The 21,233-nt window shown below is 46.3% G+C and overlaps 1 protein-coding gene across 3 annotated transcripts in view; it reads left to right on the top strand.

Annotated features, from left to right (window-relative positions):
* shn (zinc finger protein schnurri) overlaps window positions 1–20,548 on the top strand; it is a 151,330-nt gene extending 130,782 nt beyond the window's left edge. For all 3 annotated transcript variants that reach the window (XM_075695178.1, XM_075695176.1, XM_075695177.1), the window contains exons 6-10: window positions 853–1,356; window positions 4,907–5,094; window positions 5,403–6,561; window positions 10,084–10,452; window positions 13,072–20,548. In XM_075695178.1, coding sequence (XP_075551293.1) covers window positions 853–1,356; window positions 4,907–5,094; window positions 5,403–6,561; window positions 10,084–10,452; window positions 13,072–13,245 — 2,394 coding nt within the window. In that variant the 3' untranslated portion in view covers window positions 13,246–20,548. The remainder of the gene's footprint in view (window positions 1–852; window positions 1,357–4,906; window positions 5,095–5,402; window positions 6,562–10,083; window positions 10,453–13,071) is intronic.
* The last annotated feature ends 685 nt before the right edge of the window (window positions 20,549–21,233 follow it).

Here is a 21,233-nt window from a genome sequence, read left to right as displayed (position 1 = left end):
ATCACAGTGCATTAGCGATCAGCCAGTTGCATTTCTGACAGCTGATCGTGCAGTAGCAAGGCGGAAGCAGTAATGCTTTTGCATGCTTTCGCCTGAGGCAGTACGAGGCATGGCAGCAGTAGCGCCATCTCGTTTTTGTGGAGCAAACTGCTCCGCAGAAAGGGTCTATAGCCACCAATTCGCATGCTTTTTTTTTCATGTGGCATTAGCATTAGCATATGTCCATATATGTATGTCATTGAGAACTGCACATTTAAACACCCCAAATTGGTATTTAACCCATTTTTCTGACTTCTGTACTGTTTCTGTGCAGTCCTAGCAAAAGCTAAAAGCTAAAGCTTTGCAATTCAACTTTCTAACCTAATGCAGTCTGCAGAAATGTAACTATTTTACAGACACTAGCATTGTACATACTCACTTTCGCACTGCTGTTCCAATGTTGAGAGAGGCTGTTAACGAATTCATTTCTATATTATTGATAAAAATGCAGAAATACTTTTACTACTGCCCCATTGTTCTCAAGATGGTAGTGTCTATCTGCTAAAGAATGCGTATGATTTAGCAACTTGTACCCAGGATGTGTAGTACTGCTGTGTTGCAAATTGACACTGAAAGCTGGGCAGTCAATACAGTGATACAGAAAAAATGCAGTGAAGAAAAACAAGGACATAATAGGTAGTGTCCAAAGCATGGCAATCATGTCCTGCAATGGCTTCTGGTGGCTGCAGTAAATGAAAGTATAACCTTCCAGATCATCTTCTGTTCAAGGGCGGTCTCAGTGGGGGTGTGTGATTTGGACGCCGCTTATTTGCAACATGCTCCATTTTTCGCTCTTTCTTTCTCGTTCGCCAGGTGGCACCACTGTTGCCGCCAACATTACCCCCACCACCAGTGCCTCCTGCCGTACCAGTGCCGATGGCAACATCGTCCGAAGGTCCAGGCAGTCCGATGCAGACGGATCCGGTGGCAGTGTCGAAGGAAGACACCGTGGCTACTGCCACTGATGGGAACGGAAGCAGTGGAAGTCCGAAGCGAGTCCGCATCTTTGAAGGGGGCTTCAAGTCCAACGAGGCGTACACATACGTGCGCGGTCGCGGCCGTGGCAAGTACGTCTGCGAAGAGTGCGGAATCCGGTGCAAGAAGCCGTCGATGCTTAAGAAGCACATCCGGACACACACGGACCTGCGGCCTTTCTCCTGCCACCACTGCTGCTTCGCCTTCAAGACCAAGGGCAATCTGACCAAGCACATGAAATCCAAGGCACACCACAAAAAGTGCACCGAGCTGGGCATTCTCCCGGTACCCACCACGGTGGATGACTCGACCCAGGTGGATCCGGACACGCTCGCCCGACAGGTGCGTTCCAGTGGTTCACCTTTGCAGTGTGCAGTGACCTGTGTTTTTTTCCTAAAACCTTAAAAAAAAAGATCTTGTGCTTGCAGCTGCTTTGTTCTCAATCAAATTTCGCAGCGAGATCACATTTTGTGGTTCAGATCATTCAGTACCTGGTTAAGTGGCAGTGGCACACTGCTACAAAACTGGGTTGCCAGCAAAAAAGGTGAATTACTTCAGTTTTGCTATCTGTGAAAGAGAATGTATAATCAGGACTCCAGCAGTAATCATTGAATCAACTTCTGATCATGCCTCAGGTGTTGATGCTGGTTGTGTAGTTCTCCTTTTGAAGAATCTACTTTGTCGCAGCCTTCTCAATTTCAGTGCTGGTCCTGAATGCAAACCAGGTGTTATCAGTCCAACCTACACAAACATATCATTCGACCAAGCTGCAACAGCAAGGCTTCTGTCAGCTTGTAGGCAAGCTGGAATCGAATCACGGTAGAGAGGCTTCCCTGCATTTTCAGCAAGGATAACCTGTTATATATGTTCATTACTTCTTTCTAACAAAGAGGGTGACTGAATAGCACCAACTTTTCTGCCTCTTAAAGTTACCATAAAATGAAATATGTGACGAAACGTTGAGGTTCACTGTTGCATGTGTCCTGGAAAAAGCAAGAAAGGACTAGCCTAATTAATGCAGAGAAGAATATTGTATAGGCACATGTAAAAGCAGTATTGTGATTCTGATGAGGTGTGGCCCTTATACGGGACTCAGCCATTTCACCTAATTTTTCCAACTGCAACTTCCTGGAATTTGTACATTTTCTCATGGAATGCCTTTCTCAGTATGTTGATTCTGGTGAGCTCCTCTTTCTGCTTCAGCTAGCGACAAACCTGCTCGTTGTCAGTGCCGAAGTTACAGCCAACTGTTCGCTTGCTGTGCTCCTGAGCGTACACGACAACCTTGAGCTTGAATGCAGCATCATGTGACATGAATTCCTCCCCCTTGTGGACCCTTGGCAGCTGACAGATGAGCCGAAGTAGCTCGCTAAGCTGGCTGTTAAAACTAACTGTGCAAAGGAAAGGTGGTCTGGTAACTTACGTGCCGACGCAGATGAACACAGAGGAGCCGTTTGTGGCAATGGTGGTGGTCATGGCGGTGCCTGGAATGTCGGAGTTCAAAGCGCAGCTCTCGCCATCTAGTAACAGTGTGTGAAAGCATGCTGCATGTTAACATTTGCTGATGCACACGTGCAATCAGTGCACTGAACATGATTGCTTCTTGGTTGAACTTCTTTTCCAAATTTTGGGCTGCCCAGTTGGGGTTGCCCATACGTGGGTGCAGCCCTTATTCAAGATTTTAAGGTAATCAACACGTCACCGAGCCCAGTATTGCGCGAATAATGTACAGTGACGTTCCCACATACATCTGGCCATTTTCTACCGAAACTAACAGTTGATAGCTATGTGCTTCATGTCACGCATCTGCATGTTCCTTCTTGCGAGCGTAGTATTTATAATAATTTAGCTCTCAAGTTCAAGTTGTGGCTGACCACTGAGCCTGCCTTAAGGCTTTCATTGGCAGTATCTGCTTAAGCTAGATAGATAGGCAGGAGCGTAGTAAGATAGACAGGAGCACCAAGTCCACTCATCTGGAAGGGACAGATCATGAAATGCCGGTTGCCGGCTCGTAGTGCTTTCGCCAGGTGGTGTTACACATGAGAGAAGAATGTAGAGGAGGGATTGGGGCTGCTCCAGTCAACCAATGGAGTGGGTGTGCAGCTGCACCAAGCGTTAGTCTCTTGGCCGTTGCTATAGAAACGGCGCTAGGCCATGCATGGCCATGCTCCCGCACCTCCTTGCACATTCATTGTGTCGTCTGTTCGGCGCCTGCCCTGACGCCATTAGTGCACGTACGTATTGTGGTTCAAGGAGACGCGTTGGCAGACGAAACATGTCTTCATTTCATTTTAATTCATTTACTTGAATTATACTTTAAGGGCCCCTTGCCATGCCCTTGTTAAGGAAGATACATGGAATTGAAGAAACACAGCAAATAAACAAAATACGAAGAATATGCAAGAAAAAATAAACTAGAAAATGGGGGAGGGGCAGATACAATCGTCCCTCTATGTGGTCTCGAGCTAGGTCAGAAAACAGTGAAAACAGGCTTAGAGCATGGGTGTCTTTTATTACCGTATTTGTCTGAGCGTCACCCCGTTTTCTCCATACCTTAAGGTCGTTCCATGAAGGCGGAAGCTTGACTCTTTTAGTATGCAGAAATTGCCCCAGCAAAAGTGAATGTTGATTTCCACTCAGACAGCTCGTGCTGTCATCATTTCATGCTGTGGAGCTGCTTGAACAGCTTTCTTCAGCTAAATCGTTGTTGCAAGGGATATTAAAACCATGACCTTTGCTGAACTGCAGGCTGTGAATTGTGGGAATCATTGTCTTGTTGAAGGCAAGGCTGAAAATTACCATTACGGCACCTGCCTGACCAAGGGAACGCACGTACCGTGTGTGCAGTTTTAGACAGATTGTTGTCCTTCTGCCTTTCCACACTGACGTCTTGGGGTTGCTTTTAGCATTCATCATCAGTGAGTTGTGCTTGGCTTCCCTCGGAAATCGTAGAAATCGCTTCCTGTCAAAGTCGATCAAAGGACTTTCTTTTTGTCCAGTAGGACATTCCCTTTATGTTCGGTGCAGTACTTATCGAAAATCAGGTGCTACTCGAAATGATGCACGCACATTCTATCTTTTGCTTTAGGCGGTCGCATACTTCTAGGAATTTTCCGTCGCCACTGTTGCAGAAGCTGCAAATCAAGATGGCGCTGCAAAGAGACAAAACTTTTCCCGCCCTTTGTGAGATCTGGATTTATAGCAGGGCACAAAACACTTCATCAATTACTATTCCATTGTTCCTCCTTTTCGAGCACAAGTATGAACACACCTTGTTCCGTCAGGCATGATTAAACATACTACAAGTGCAGCAAACAAAGCACCGAACACGAAAAGCACGTAGCACATAAATTCACTTTCCCACAGACATTCAGACATGAAAGATGAGTACTTGCGCTGTGCCTTCTTGTACGACTTTATTTTTCATCTGCTTTCTCTAGTGACAGGTGCAAATGCTTTGCAGACGCGCATAAAAAGCAGGGCATGTGTTCATTTGCATTTTTTTTATTTGTGTGCACCCAATTTTCTGTTTCAGTGCTGTCGAATTGAGACGGCTGAGTGTTTGAGTTTCTAGCAGACGACAAGCCCAACGTGCGCCACCTATCAGTTCCATGCTGCCACTGTAGCACGTGCGCATATGGAAGCAACCTGTAGAATGGTTTCTATGCGTCTCTGCACATGGCACTATGGAGAGAGAGTAGTTGACCGGGCTCAGAAGGAGAGGAGAAAGCATGTGCAAATGGTAAGAAGTGGAGCGGAGGGAGAGAGCACAGAACTGATCTTGATGCCTGGTGTCCGTATTTCATGATTTGTCCTGAGTGTGTGCATTGAGGCGGAGTCGGAGCTCCTGTCTATCTTACTCCATGGCTTACACATATGTCCTTCATTACAGGAGCAGCAGCAACGCGAACGGCCTGCTTCGGAGGACGACGAAGAGGAGGAAGAAGAGGAGGAGGAAGAGGAAGAAGACGATGAGGAGGAGGAGGAAGAAGAAGATGAGGAGGAGGATGATGAAGGCACGCCCATTGGCTTGTTGGCAGTGGCGGTACCATCAGCAGCACCTCCACCACCTCTGCCCAGGTGAGTTGGCCCTTGATGCAAAGCTCCCCCGGCCTTTAGGGTTGCATCTGAGGGGCCGAAGTCTTGGCTGCTCACTTTTGGGGATATATGTATCATCACTTCGCAATGTGCATTCATTGAACAACCCAACAGACAGCGTTTCCCATCACTCCAACCACGGTATTGCTCTGGACATTATGTCACACAAAAGTCAAAGTATCCTCGAAGAAATGTTTTTTTGTCAGTTTTCCTCTTTACTCATTTGATGCAATTGCCGCTTGTTCCCCTTCTCTTTTTGTTTGTTTGTTTAATCTGATAATCTTTTGCAGTGGCCCTCCTACGATGAGCATTGCCTGCAACATCCCAGTGATCACTCTCACCGGGCCACCTAATAATAGCACCTCATCACTGGTGCCTCCACCGATCGCAGCCATGGTGGCCACTTGCCAAGTCTCCGAAGAGCAGGAAGCCGCGCGTAGCCTTCTGCACCTATCGGCTCATGTTCCCGATGCCGCCACATGGCCCGGTGATGGAGGAACAGTGATGCCTCCCACGTCAAGAACGTCTCCAATCTCCATTGCGGCCAGCACCGGCCTGATGGCCGGGCCAGCCACATTTGTCGGTGCAACTGGGTCCCCTGGCAACCCCGGAACCTCCTCCGAGCTCACCGTACCAGAAACTGGCTCGTGGCCGCAGGGCGGCCTTCCGTGGCTAAGCAGCCCCCCTGCAGGCCACAGGCCTCGCTCTTTCTCCATGGAGATGCACGAAAGAGCCGCTGGCATCGCCGAGGCGGAACCGACCCGGCGCTACTCCATGTCGTCGCTTGGCCGGCACCCCGATGAGGGTCCCATGGACCTCAGCACGGCCAGGCAGCGACGCCTGGAAATTCTTCCAGGCGGCTACGTCTCGGGCCAGAACGTGCGCTCGTACGCCCGGGAGGGTGGGCTCCTGGGCACCTGCCTCGAACTGGGAGGCACCGGATCTGCAGGCATCCCACCCCATCCTCATGGGGTACCAATGGCGTCCTCGAGCAGCGAGTCCATCGGAACTGCCATGAGTGGCAGCGAGGAAGGCCGCTGCGGGATCTGCCACAAGAGCTTCACTAAAGCCAGCCAGCTGCGGATGCACGTCAACATCCACTACTTCGAGCGGCCGTTCCGCTGTGAGGCATGCGCCGTCTCATTCCGGACTCGAGGGCACCTGCAGAAGCACCGGCGGTCGGTGGGCCACTACAATCGGCTCAACATGAACCTGGCATTCGGTGCCCCATCAGCTGACAACCCGCGGCCGTTCAAGTGTGCGGACTGCCAGATTGCATTCCGCATTCATGGCCACCTGGCCAAGCACCTGCGCTCCAAGATGCACATCCTCAAACTCGAGTGCCTGGGCAAGCTGCCCTTTGGCATGTACGCTGAGATGGAGCGCTCAGGCGTCAACCTCAACGAGATTGACACCTCTGACTGTGACAACTCACTCGAAAGCTTGCAGGTGAGTGAGTCTAGCAGGGCGGCTGTTTGGGCTGGTTGGTGATCCATTATCATTAAAGGCAAAAATGAGGGTGTAGGTAGGACAAGGACAAACGCTGGACTTCCAGGTGAGGTTATCCATTGCACCAAATTTATGCAAAGGAGTGAAACAGTTCTCTAAAGAAATTAACTAATGATGACAGAAACAAGATTAAACAAAGACAAGTGAGTATCAAAAACAACAGTCAAAAGACAAGTGAACAAAGCTACAAAAGCAAGAGACAAACAAGGACCACCTGTCCTTGTCCTATCTTGTATGTACTTTTGCCTTCGCACTGTAAACTCACAACGAGGGAGCTTGGCTGGCTGGCTCATAATTGAATATTAAAGGCACATTAAAGCAAAATATTCAGTTGAATGAATTTGATAGCTTATCTCTCTAGAAATCTATCACCATTTTCTGAGTGCCAATATATGACTTTGTTGCATATAAAACTGCCACTGAACGCTGCCCTGCTGCTACTCTTCAGTCGAATCACCCATGTCAAAACTGAGGCCACGATGTATTTCCATGACACCATCTCTGCTGCTCTCTGCGAATCAACCACTCCTCTCTCAACGCGCATTGGTGGTGTTTCTCGAATAGCCCGCCGCTCGCCTCGGCTCCATTTTCGGGCTAGTGGGTGACTGGTGCCATCTGGTGCCCTGACATCACACCATGCACCACACGATAAGAGGTACCATACTCCGAGAAAAGTGGTGTCACTCAACGTTTTCATCATTTTCTCACTTACAAAAGCTCTCTTCTAGCTATGAGTGATGAATTTGTTATTACAGAAGCTTAATCTTTCAATCTAGCTCGAATTTATATGTTTTCTTTAGTGTTCCTTTAGGTCACTGGGCAATGTTTTAAATACAACAGCAAAGTATCAGCAAAGACAGACAACATCCAGCCAGCACTGGACTGTCTGTTTATGTTTCTCCTCTATCATCCTCATGTTTCTGTGCACCAATTTAAAGGGACACTAAAGGCAAATACTAAGTCAAGCTAAAGTGATAGATTAGTGCTAGAGAATCTCTAGGGCGTCAGTACAGTGGAATCTCGATAATTCGAACCCGAAGGGGCCTGAAAATTTGTTCAAATTAAAAAAAGTTTGAATGAAAAGAAGGACTTGTTTTTAAAGTATTCGTGCGCCATAGCATGATGCACAAATGCACAAACAGTGCTAGTTGTGAAATGTCGCGGTGCACAAGCACACAGTGAGAGATAGGATATAGGATATGATATAGCACACTGTCTCCAACAGCCTTAATTACTGTAGGGGCGTTTTGGTTGAGACGTGTCATTGTAAAAAAAATTTTTTTAAATTGTGAACGAGATCAACCAAGCCAACCCAAACAAGCGCGAATGAGAGGTGATGTGAGCAGACAATAGTGTGAAACAAGTGGCCCGGCTGAATCAGACGCGAGTTTGAATAGCACGGTCTGGCAGTTCCGAATGATTCTGGTCTGGCAGTTCCGAAAGTTTCCCGCGTGTATGTCACTGTAGGGGCCACTCTTATTGGTCTCCTGTGCTCGCGGCTCGCCTGCCGCCACAGCGAGCCACTGAAAAATCGACTCAAGAGCGATCCTTCCTGCGGCGCGCGTTCTGCCGCTAATGTGGCTGGGGCATTACAGCGCAACGCAGAAACGGCGACCTTGCCATTTGAGAATATGAAAATTCTGTCACATATTTTTTTCCCCCTGCTCACGGTGTCGAGGGGTTTCTCCTAAGCCTTTCCTCTATGACGAGATCAGAACAATACTGGTTGGAGGCACCACCACGTGATTTGGCGCGCCACTGTGACAGCATTGTAGGAGCATGGTATGTTCAAATTAACCGTTGCAAATGTTTGCGTGTTCAGATTACCGCGCGTTTTCACCCATTGGAATAAACATAACTTTGACGGCACCATGGCGTCAGTTCGAATAAACCGGAAGTTCGAATTAACGAGATTGGACTGTATTGTCGCGAACAGATCCTTAATAATCGAGAAATCGAAGTAAATGCAGGACATGATTAGAGACTCCCCCGGGACATTCAAGCACTTGCCCGATGACGAAAGCACTCCTCAGTTAAGTTCTGTCACTAGTACTCAACTACTCTTTGCAAAAAACATCCTCATATTGTATTTTAAGATGAAATAAAATGCTACTTGTCCAGTTCCATTTCATGTTTAGAAAAAAGAACTCATTGAAATTACCGTGACAACGACGCGAGCGGTTGAAAGGTTTCATTTTTGCTCAACTCTGTGCCACCCAAGCTTTCATATTTCAGTACTTTCCTGATCGCGTAGTGTTGCACTGGTTTTGCTGGCTCGCGAAACTCGCACAAACTTCAAGTAGCAGAGAGTTCAACTTCCATGTGATGTCACGGGATGCCCAAACAGTCTACGCCACTCTGTCTTGGCTTGGTGTCGCCGTGTGTTGGGTGACATTTTACCCACCGACGGCAGCAAAGGGCGGTGATGGCGTATGTAACGTTGGGTGGCAGGAGATTTGAATTTCGAAAAAGGTATTCGGACCATTTAGATGCAATTTTTTCGTAAACTAAGTATTTTCTTGGCACAAAACAAGCGTTGCGAGATTTCTGGAATGGTATTTAAACAGTCAACGTCGACTTAGTATTTGCCTTTAGTGTCCCTTTAACTCAGTGCTAACCATCAACGAAGTGGTCTCATCCACACTACCTGTACCAATCCATTCACAGACAGGCTAAGCATGGCTGCATGAAAAAGGTAATCTGTTCAATTCCCAACCGCTGTGACTGCATTCGGATCGAAGTTGAATGCAAAAATGCTTGTGTGCTTCGATTTCTGTGCACATTGAAGAACCCCAGGTGGTAAAAATTAACCTGGAACTCATCAGCTCTTGTGTTGCTTTGGTACGTTAAACAACATAACTTGATATTCATTTGAATTGTTCTTGACCTAAAGCAAGCTGAATCCATTTACGACTACTAAACCTGACACTAGCTGAGATGGCTAAAGGGTTGGTACGGCAATAGAACTTCAGCTTGTTCGTACTGCAGTTTACGGAATACTATGTCACCAGAAACGTTTGGGTGAATGGCTGCTTTGTTGGTGCCCTCTTGTGGCACAGAGTTTAACCAGACAGAACACACAGCTATTATTGCAGTGACCAACCATAATCTACATTGCTGCTGATGTGAAAAGCTGGCAGTGACATTATTGTTAATACGGACTTTTTTGTTTCTCTTCTGACGAGAACACCCATGTAACAGAAACACGTCTAACGCGTTGCAATTGAAAAAATGCCGCAAGACGTCACTACTAGCATTGCTACCTCCATTAATGGAGCAGTAATCTAGTATATCGTATAATTTATCCACAAGCTATAGATAAAATCTATGATAAAAGTTGGTCCAGAAATTTTTTGAATTTGAAATCTATTTTTTAGAGGAGTGTTTAGAAGAATAAGAGGAAGACAGTAAAAGAAATTACTGCTCATCCTTGAGTAAAACTGTGTGCACCTGTGCTTGCAGGTGATGGCACAAAGGCTGTACCAGCATGGCGAGCCAACCGTGGGGTCACCCGTGGCATCACCTGTGGGTGTGGCAGACAGTGTGAGCCCCCTCAGGAGCGGGGCCAGCCCGCCGCCCGTCATAGAGGCCCCGCCTCCTCCTCCGTGGGAGGGTGGGGCACTGCGGCCCTGCCACTTGTGCGGCCGCCTCCTCAAGAGCGCCAAATCGCTCCAGGTGCACCTGCACTGTGACCACCAAGCGGGGGCGGGGCTCCAGCAACCGGATGACGACGTGGGCACTGTCCCCCAGGTCCACTCCCCACCGCTTGCCACGCCCTGGCTCTGCTCCATCTGTCAGAAGGCATTCCCATCGCAGGCACTCCTCCAGCAGGTTGGTAACGCATTGAAAGGGGCTAGTTCTCCGCACATCAGTGCAGTTCATGAGGGAGGTTGAGAGATACCGCATCCAAGTGCCTTTGCATACCCATAGCCTCATGCCTTGGTTGAGTTCTTTTCTACTCCTATTGCATTTTTTTGTACAATTCATGGTATATCTTTCGCATGCCTGGCAATTTGCTGGCTTGTGTCCCCTAACTTTGGCTGCTCGCAAAACCTATAATTCCTTATTTCCTTCTGAGGCTCTTCTCCTTACTTTGCGTGGACAGCGGCTGTCTGGCAAAGTAAACTGTGCCCATGCCAGAGGCAGCATAATCAAAGGTGGTGACTTGGTGGGATGATTTTGATACCAGTGCACGATATGTCCTCGCAAGTGTATTTTAATGTGGTTTGCGATGCAGGTTGGTACTGAAGGTTGTGCACAGTCTCTCACATCTTGTAGCATTAACTAGTAGAGCTAACCAACAGAAAGGTTGCGGTGCTAAGCAGACGAGGACAAAGTGAGACACAAATGACATATACGGGCACCATATATGGGAGCCTGTATATGTCATTTGTGACTCACTTGGTCCTCGTCTGCTTAGCGCTGTAACCTTTGTTTTAAGTCATGAATCAACTAGCTCAGCAACAAGTTTTGCTAACCAACACCTAGCAGTACATCTGAGCAGGATACGCTTGTGTATTGAGTTTCCACACATGCATATGGAGGAGATATGGAAGAAGCCTGGAAACAGCTTGGCCTGGTTTGTGGCTGGTTTTTTTCCTTCAACTATGTACCAACTGGCCCGGGTGTCAACCCTTCTGCCAGTTGATATTCCAGTCGTTGTGGTGTGAACATCTCTTCTTGTCCTTTGTCGCTTGTGACTGGTTTTTTCCTTCAACTATGTACCAACTGGCCTGTATGTCAACCCTTCTGCACAGCTTGGCAGTCTTCTACCCCCCTAAAAATCAAGGCAAACAAGTAACAGCCAAGAATTATGCAGATAAAGTGGGAAAATGAGCATAAGGGATTGCTGATAACTAATACAATGGCAAAAAAGTGGACAGTCACTCTAGCATACGCTAAAGAGGATGAAGGCAAAAGCCTGCATGCTCATGAGACATTCAATAAATTACCTGCTTGACACTCTCGTTCGAATGTGTTGTTACTTCCTATTACTTGTTTTCTCCCACCAAAGGTCATGGATTTGAGTGCCTTAATTAATTTTGCCTTAATTAACAGCAAAGGTTGAAAGGTCATGGGTTCTAGTCCCACCAGTGGTTGTGGGTGTCACCATCAATTTTGGTGCCATAACGCCGGACAGCCAATTTTCCGATCATGCCAGACAACAGATTTTTTTGACTCTTGAGGCACTTAAGGCTTTCGCCATAAAAATAAAAAGAGAGAGAGAGAGAGGAAGGAAAGAAGTATGTCGCACAGGTTAACTCATTTGATGAAGGAAACAGCCTACCAAAAAACTGTCGCTTGACTTTAACAATCATACTCTGATGATTTCTGCAGCCCAATATTGTTTTCCTCTGCTGCATAAGCACAGCTTACAATGGCATAATGGCATAATGGAGATAATGAAGCATGAAGTATTGTTGTTGTGTCTGTTCTGTTGTTATTTGTCAGTAATGCTTGTTTAAATGCTGGCACACACATGCTCACTAGTCCCTTACAGAACTTTGCTCATTGCTCTGGCTTTTATGCACCGAGTTAGCTACATGGGACAACAATAGTGCAAAACAAAATAACAAATAGACTAGCAGTAATCAGGTGGCACTCACTCCCACTTTAAAGCACGAAGATGGGGTTCTCTTACTTCTCCACATGTAGTGCACCTAAATCCAGTGTGAAAAAAAGCTAACTGTTCACAGGTCACAGTGGAAGGAACTTTGATTTTCTAATTTGTGGCTGTTCGAAAAATGTTAACTGGCTCACCCAACATTGATGCTGGCATTACCAATGCCAAAAGCTGTTTTGGTGACTGATATGGAGCAGCACATGTGACCAGAGGCAAACCATTAACTCCCTAAGGGGCTACCTCAGCTCATGGTTAGGGGCAGCCCGAACTATGAAGATCTGTCCTGTGTGGTTCCTTCCTGGTCCTCTTCATTTGCGCTAACCGTAACCACGAATCAACACCAACTCGCCAAATTTTTCGTCCTTTTGACCTTGGCTTGTCAAAAAGGATCGTCACTTTGTTGCTTATTGCAAGCCCTTTTGACAAGGTTGATAGTGGCAGATATTTATTTATTTATTTAGTACATACTGCAGACCACATTGTGGTCCTTGCAGGACAGGCAGACATTGAGTACAAGACATATACAAGATACGTTCGTATACATTCATAAATTATATAGACTCTACAATGATATATTGCTCACAGAAACATTTAGTAAGAAGATCAAAACGCAATACCTAAATTGCTATCAATGTTGCTTTTATTGAATCAAATTTCCCACACTATAAATTCGCAGACATATTTTTGTGTTCTAACCATGTTCTCAAGGCATATCACGTCAAAAAGATGCACTATTATCGTGGTTTTCTTTCTTTTAAGGAGGGGGGGGGGTGCAGGAATTGTGACCCTAAAGAGGTTAAATGTGTGTATCTTTCTTTTTTCCACAGCACTTTCTGTCACACACACAGCCAAGGCCTTACGTGTGTGACCAGTGTGATGCCGGCTTCACTTCATCTCTGCTCCTGACCAATCACCTTGCAAACAGCCACCCTGCATCAGCGGACAACATGCTCCCGCCTAGGGTGCCTCTCGTTCAGAGCCCCGTCCTGTCCACCGTCTGAGCACCGCCTTGCGTTAGTGCGGACAGTTGCCGTTGCTCAGCTCAAGTGGCAGAAGAGGTGATGGCACAGGACAACAGCGGGTGATGCAACTGCAACGGGCTTCTCTTATTGGCAACGCCCATCGCATTGCCTCGTGCATCTTCGAGCACGAACTGTGGCAGTGATTGTAAAGAAGGACCATTACCATTTCCCCACCATGTTTGACCACCACACTGTCGCACTATATATATATATATATATGTTCCTGCAAGGATCCCAACTCGTCTTGCGACTATTCTTCAGTGCATGATGTCGTGCCATGATAGCCAGTGCGCTTAGTGACAGTCGCCGGTGTGGTTGCTTGGCAATGCATTGTTCCAGCCGCTGGTGCTGCGTCCATGTGCGTCATTGCACATCTCGCATGCCGCTCACTATATCTGGGCACTTGATGGCCTGCTCATCCCATTAGGGCTCCGCAACACGGTGCCGAGGTGTCAAGGGCTGGTGTTGCGTGCTTGTGAAGCGTTGTCCCGCCCCATCGACCAGTTCCGGCATGGTGGTCTGGGTTGAGCATGTAATGAGTCGAGTACCGGCAAGTCGCCAGCACTCTTTATGTGGGAGGCCCAGAGATGTGGTTTTGTTGTGTGTTCGATGTGCCGTTAACAACGGACAATTTGATCTATTGAGAGTAAGTGCCTGCGCTTCCTCGAAGTGCGGAGAAGTGCGACGACGGGCAGAAGTGTGACTGTGCTATTAATAGGGTATGAGCGCTTCTTAGTCGAAGTGAGTTGAATGCCCAACCGCAAGTCAATGCTTCGAGCGATGGCACACTGTCCTTTGCACTTTTCGTGCAAATACTGCAATTTGCATGCACCACCTTTCTTGTTCTCCCCCCTGCCACTTCTGAGGGAAGACCACGCCTTTCACTTGCGGCAGCTGCCGGCTCAAAATTTTTGCCCTGATTTGTCATTGCCGAGGGGCAGGTGGCCATCCGAGCTTGGACAAGGTGTAATGTAAAAAGTACTGCCCACTGTTTCTTTCTATACATATATATATTTTTTTTCTCATGGGATGTTTGCCCAGTATTTTAATGTGTTGCATCAACACAGAACTGCGGTGGTTCACGACAGACGGTGTTTCCTGGTGTGCCATTTGGAGCCTTGCGCCGAGTGCACCAAGTTTTTTTTTTCTCCGGTGTTGCCGCCCCTGTACAGTGTCCTTTTTTTTTTTGTTTCCCCTTCGGTGCGACACGCAGATGCCTCGCACCTGGACTTGCAGTCTACACTAGTCCCTGATATGTGGTCTTCTCCCCAGAGCCATGGTTTAAGTTTTTGAAACCCTCTGGGGGGGTGGTCGCTGCCCATTACTGTGTACAGAATGTTGCAGTTTTGTTTGCTTGTTTCTCGTGGGGAGGTGTGTTTATGTTTGATAGCAAGAAGTTTGTCTTCGTGCGCCTCCCGCATTCTTGCCCCCTTGCGTCCTATCTTTAGTGGACCACACGTGTTTGTTTATTCTTTTTGTGAGTCAAGCTGGCTTTTTCAAATTTGTTGCATTTTTCTGGCCACTCGTAGGCGTTCCCTGTTTTAGTGCGCTTTATTGCAAAAGTTGCTAACCTTCCTGGCCTTTTTTATCTATGACTGCACCAGCCCGGTTTGATATCTTACTTAGGCTTTCTCGGGCAGTTGTTGCTATGGCAACTGATGATAAGTGTTTGCCATTATGTGGTGTCCTGATACATCGCGCATCTTTGTAAGTCATGAAGCTCAAGGAGGAATTCGGACGATGTGCAATGAGGTGCCCGCTCAGGCTATTTTTGTTTTCGCGACAGCAAGGTGCTGACAATCGAAGCTTTCATTTATTGTTTGTTCTTTAACTCGCTGTCACGACCTGTGCACCTTGAATCTAAGCAGCATATTGGCTGGCTCACTAGTTAGGGGCCGTTGTTCACCTTGTATACTTCGCAGCACTCTTCCATGTGTTAACGGCTCTCATCGTCGTTACACATGGAAGAAAGTCTGTATGTCCCAGTGAAACGCTTATCACGGTCGCCTTGGCTCACACGCTGTCCGAGGCGGCTGCTTTGACTCGTGTAAGCGCCACTCCGATTTGCTTCACCATGCTGCACATTATTTTTTCTTTATAGTTCTGCTTGTAAACAGCACATCCGTAACCAGATGAGCAACAGATGCTCCGTCACCTTTGTTACAATTGCTTCATACACATATACTGCGTTTCCCAGGTAAAGTTGAAGCAATTCTTTTTTCTTCACAGGTCATCAGGAAAGCAAAAATGGTGCTGCTGCATGCAACAAAAAGAAGCGTATTCATAGGTGGCATTGTCTCTTTGTTCACTTGTCGGTGGCCTTTTCTGCATCCCATTGTTTGTTACTTTGAAGTTCAATCTGTTCCTAATATGCAATCAAAATTTGCAAGAAAGTTTTGCCACTCTTGTGCCAGACCCATCTGGATGGGTTTGTGAGCACTGTTCGCTGATAACTGAGTTGTGTAACTGAGTGAGCGTCTTGAATGCGTACCGCTGGAAAGGCCCAAGTTCACTGCCATATTTGCTGTAGCTGGCACAAGTTGCTCGTGTATGCGTAGGCCGGTGTTATGTTCGGCAAGTGTTAAGGTTTTGCCGTGACAGTAGTTGCGCAAGTGGTGTGTGAGGATGCTTGATCTAGATTTGTGTTACCATATGTGTACGAGTGCCCAAGTTTCTGAGTGTGTGACAAGAAAGGTGGCTACTTTCGCTAATTTAACACCTAGCACACCTGGCACCAAAGCAGGAACAATGTGTATGTTGGCAAGAATGTATGTTTATAGACGAGCAACATCTCTCTGGCCCAAGTTCAGTGTCTGTGGGACCTAAATGAGCTGCATGATCTGTGAGCGCTAAAGTTGAGCATCCGGGATACCAGAAAATCTAGCCATCACTTTGCGCTGTCATGGAATAAAAAGTAATTCTGCTCCCAAGCATCACTTCAGCAATGTCCTTAGCCCATTCCATGCAGCAAGGTGTAAGTGAAGCCCTCTAAAAAAATTGCTTCATCTTTCAAGCAATTCCTCATTCTAGAAAGGTCATTCATTCACACATACGCCCATGACAGACGTAGTTGAAGTGAGAGTAGTGACCTCAGTTACAGAAATTACAATCAGAGGGGTCCCAACAACTCTGGATTGTCAGGTGAACCTTGCATGAGGGAACCCTTAAAACTTGTCCCAAATGGGTGCCTGCTCGGGGCATGAAAACCATTAATAGTAATTGCTCATCACAGGCTGGCTCGGTGCCTGACTTTCCTACATTCTTTTTCCGTTTGCTGCAGCCATCGTTTGGTATTGTTGTGACCCTGTAGTGTCCAGAGCCACAGGCACGTGTTGAAGGTACCAAAGGTTGGTGTTGTGCGAAGTTGGGGTGTTGAGAGACTGACTGGTCTACGTGTCAGGCATATGATGTGCTGTGATTGCTGTTGACGTGGACTACCATTTCGTGCACGGTCTCCTATGAATGTCAGCATCATCTTGCAAGGTGGCATCTTGGACTGCCGTTTTGTGAGTGAAGAGTTGGCCACTGTTTTTTGTAGAGCATGAATTCCCTGTACTGTCAGCTTTCTTCCCTCGAAGGATCCACGCACATCCAATGCATTTAGAGTGACCAGGGCTGTTGTGCACGGCAAATAGAAGGCAGGCCTCTTGTTTGCAGTTATAAATGCTGCAGCTTATCACCAGCCATTGCGCTTCTCAATGTGTGCGATAAACTTGGGTCAAGCTGCCGTTTGCAAGTTTAAAGCTGTGAGACGTTGTTATGTAATTTCTTTATTGGCAGTTGTAAGCCATGACAGTACTTTTCATGACGTTGCTACAAACTCCGAAAATGATAAACATACTGTTAAGAATGTGGATTCACATTCCGTATTTTTTTCTTCAGTTGCTATTCTGCTTTTTGCTGCTGGCTAACATCCACTTAAAATTTCAACCCTTTTCTGCTCGGAGTGTATGATCAGTCAGCAGGACAATTAAGTATGCAGTTATGTTTATGTATGCGTGAGTTCTTTGCTGCATCTTTGGTAGGGTACTGAATCTAAAGCGTATGTACTCTTTAGCTGTTTATGTTGCTATATTTTTTTTATTTATTGTCATCATCATCATTTCTTTTTGTGTGTGAATGCAGTGTAGATGGACTTCAGTCCTTGTTTGAAACACGTGCCATACAATAAGTACAATAATCAGGGATCAAATCTCAGATGCCTGTGAGAAACATGCCAGTAGCTACACGACAAGCTACTCTATATCCATTTGAGCTTTGCAGTTTAGCTTTCAAACCTTGTACTGAAAAAAATTATTTCCTTCTGTGGGCACACAGAATATTACACCGTAGAAATGATCGTCATCACATGCAGGCGTTTTACATCTCACGTGGCCGAAGGGATGTGTGGCTGCAGTACAAACAATTGAGAGATGACTGAACTGATCTGCTTCCATCTTAAACTGTGAACCTTCTCAGTGTTTTGCCTACCCTAGGCACTGACGAGGAATTTTTGGCCACTATTACAAATATACTAGATGCATCTTTTTCACTAGAAACAAAGCAGCCACGACCTGCTTTGCAATCGGTCGCTGGGATGTGGTCCAGGTGCAGTTTCTGCAGGTCATGGTGTGCACATTATGTGTGCGAGTTTTTGGGAAGGCAACTGTGTGACTGAGCTGACACCCCCCCCCCTCATGTTGCATTGCTTGAATCTTTCATGTTGCTCACTGCTTATGAGCAATTAAATTACGAGAGTCATGTCTCCCCATGATCATTCAGATTGGAGCTGTTGGCACTGGCAACACATGGACCGTCATTGTGGAAACGAATACATTTCATAGCTGAATGTGCGGGGTCAACACTTAGACAGCATCTAAATACACTCGGTCTGCATGTTTCTTGTTGAACGAGCCAACATTATTATCCATGTCTGGCATGGTTTTCAACAGGTGATACCAGTTACCGTTAGAGAAAGCACCGCATGTCTTTTGGCCGTTGCAGTTTAAACTTGATCAAGGAAGGAGACTCAATCTGGTGCACTTGTCACCAGCTGACGGTGGTAGTGCTGCTGTCGCACCTTGAAGTTTGTGTTTGTGTGTTCAGTGTTGAGATTGGTTGGCTGACAGGGAAAGCGAATGTTGCGCGCAGTTTTTGGCTGTTGTTCAGACAGGGTATATAATGGGGATTTTTTTAAAGTCCTTCGTGTGTGGTTGTTGTTGTGGTGTGTGTGTGTCTCAGAAAGCCAACGGCGGGTGTGGTGAGCTGTGAAACGGGTGTATTGCAATAACCTGCCTGGGTACCCGCCACTGACACTTTTGTTTAGCTGCTATGAACAGAGCGCATAGTATTCCTGCTTTAGAATTGACTTTTGGTCAGTGGTATGTGCATGTGGTCCATTCATAGCCAAGGCTGGATTGATGCTGGCTGCAGTGTAATACAAGCAGGCAGTTAAAAATTGATAAAGTGAGCTGTCGCCCTTAAGAGATGCGAAACATTTTAACATGTTGCTTTTGCCACGTGATGCCGCCTGTCGTCAGACTTCCTTGTTTTCCTCTGCGTCCGATTTTTTTTTTCCAGTGTTTTGTGCTTTGTACTGTCCTGTCGACCACATATATGTGGGCATGCTGCTGTTAAACGTAATTCGCACAAAGATTGTCGCCGAAAAGCAGCACATGGAAAAATTGATGACAGCCTGTTGTTCTGTGGTGCAAGAAGTACATTGCAAAAAGTGAAAAAAATATGGAGTGCATGCCATACTAAAGTGCACATACCGTGACATTTATTGACTGCAGTGTAACTGCAGTAATAACTGAAGCAGTTACATATGCACGGCTGTGCTTATCCAGGCACAAATTGCTTGGTCTTCGATGTTTGGTCATGGAAGAAAGGGTGAAAGTGATTAGTGCGTTTAGTTACTGTAGTATTCAGAAACCAATGCAAAAGAGTGGCTAGACCTAGCATGAATATTGTTTCAACATTTGTCGATAGGCATTAAAGGAAACATTGCTCACACATTTCAGCGCCTTGATTAGTAACTACAACATTATGCTACTTTTCAGCCCAAAATAGCGAGTAGTAAACTCTCAGCTTTGCCGGAAATGGCACAACTTGCTGCTCTTAGGCAAGTGAAAGCACATTAAAGGCCTCTCAGTTGCAATGCAGGCACCATTCCAAAGATCACACTGTATGTGACTCATGAAAGTTTAAGCAACAATGGTGGCCACATGTGAGCAGAACTGTTGTCAGTGGAGCTTTCTTGCCATGTTTCCTTGACCTTGTCACATCATGCTTTTGTGGCTTGCACATGTAAGAAATGCCCCGTGCATAGCTCTTTATGCCATTTCAATCAAATATAACATGTTTTTACCTCCGTGGTTATAAAACGCCCTCCTCCACACACCCCTCCCCCGTCCCTCTCAAGCAAGTTGGTGGGAGAGCAAAGCTTTTTTTTTTATCTATTGTCACGAGCTGTTATGACTCTTAATTGCTGTTATTTGTTGATTATTGTTGTTTACTTTTGACATGCTTGAGCGCATTTGCCCTTGCTGCCACCAGAAGAGATGCTTTTCAAGCACAGATTGCACTAAGAATGTTTTTGTACATTGCATTTGTCACATCCACACTGACTGAACCGAGCGTCGTGATTTTTAAAAAAAAATTTTTGTTTATGGGTGTGTGCGTGCTTGGCAACGTGCCCTATTGAAACCGGTGATGATGTCGTCGAGGTTGTTTTAAAGCTGCGCTTTTGTTTGTTGTGTTTAATATTGACCGTGGTGGCCGTCGTTTAGGTGTACGTGCCGAGGCGTGACGGTTTCTGCGAAAATGTTCCCAAGTCGGGAACGAAGCTGTTTGATGTTGTATGTTTGTTCGACTACCCCTTCCACAAGCACAAACAAGTGCTCTTGGGAGAGCACTGTCACGGGAGGATGTTGCTGCGTTGCATTGTACAGAAAAAAAGAAAAGATAAAAACTATTGTAAAGAGTTCCAGCACCTCCTGCTCTTCACCCACCCCGAAGCCATGTTTTTTTTTTCCTTTCTCGCCCAACACGTTCCGTGCTGAAAGTTGTACATAAAGGGCCGCGATGCATCGTTGATCCTTCCCTCTTGTTTTTCTATCAGTCTGTTACTCGGCCCGAAATGCATTCAGCAGGGATCCATACGTGTGTCTACATGTCGGTCCGGGGTGTGTGCATGTGTGTGGGGAGCTGGGTCCTTTCTCTCTCTCTCCTTTTTTCTGTAATGTTATATAGGCTGTTAGAGTACTAGGACCACCAATAAAGACCTGTTTCTGCCTTTGGACATCTGGCTGTCTTCCTTTATCACACCTTCTTTATTCTTTCATAGGCCAGCTAGAGTACACACCTGTACAATGATGCACATTGCTGCAAAATGATGTCCGAGCTAACCCTCCACATCACTGAAAAAAAAAAATAATGGTAACAAGGGCCACGTGCACAGGAGAACAACAATATCTGTGTCTACAAGAGGTCAGTCTTAGCCATCAGTCTTTTCTTCATGCCTCATAGTTCGCCATTAAAGACAATAAACAACATCTTTTTTTATCATTCATTGACTGAGGGAGCTAATTTAGAAAGCTGTAGGGAGTATTGTGAAGATGCCTGAGCGAAGTGTCTCTGATGACTTGTTAATTGAAGGCCACGAGATTAGGTGCCTTATATTAAATAAGCCCCCTCTGAGCATGCTTCTGCTAGTCAATTCAGGTAATTCTCGTTGCTTTAAAGAAAGCTGGCTTATCAGAAATATATTAAATTGGCAATCTTTCCACGTGACTAACACTGTTCTATTTCACACTTCAGTCATCGCATTTCAATTATTTTATTAACAGGGGCTAGCTAAATTCTATCGCGAAAAGCCACATTTGCCTTGGAAAATGGGGTGGTGGCGTGAACAAATAGAAAGCAGCTTATTAGTTGGCCTGTGCCACTGATGCTGCGGTGAAGAGGATACCAAAAAGCCTTGCTCA

This window comes from Dermacentor variabilis, chromosome 6, assembly GCF_050947875.1.
Source record: "Dermacentor variabilis isolate Ectoservices chromosome 6, ASM5094787v1, whole genome shotgun sequence".
In the NCBI taxonomy this organism is placed as follows: Eukaryota; Metazoa; Arthropoda; class Arachnida; order Ixodida; family Ixodidae; genus Dermacentor; species Dermacentor variabilis.
Note: the sequence above shows the minus strand (reverse complement) of the source record. Positions and strands in the feature narration are given on the sequence as shown.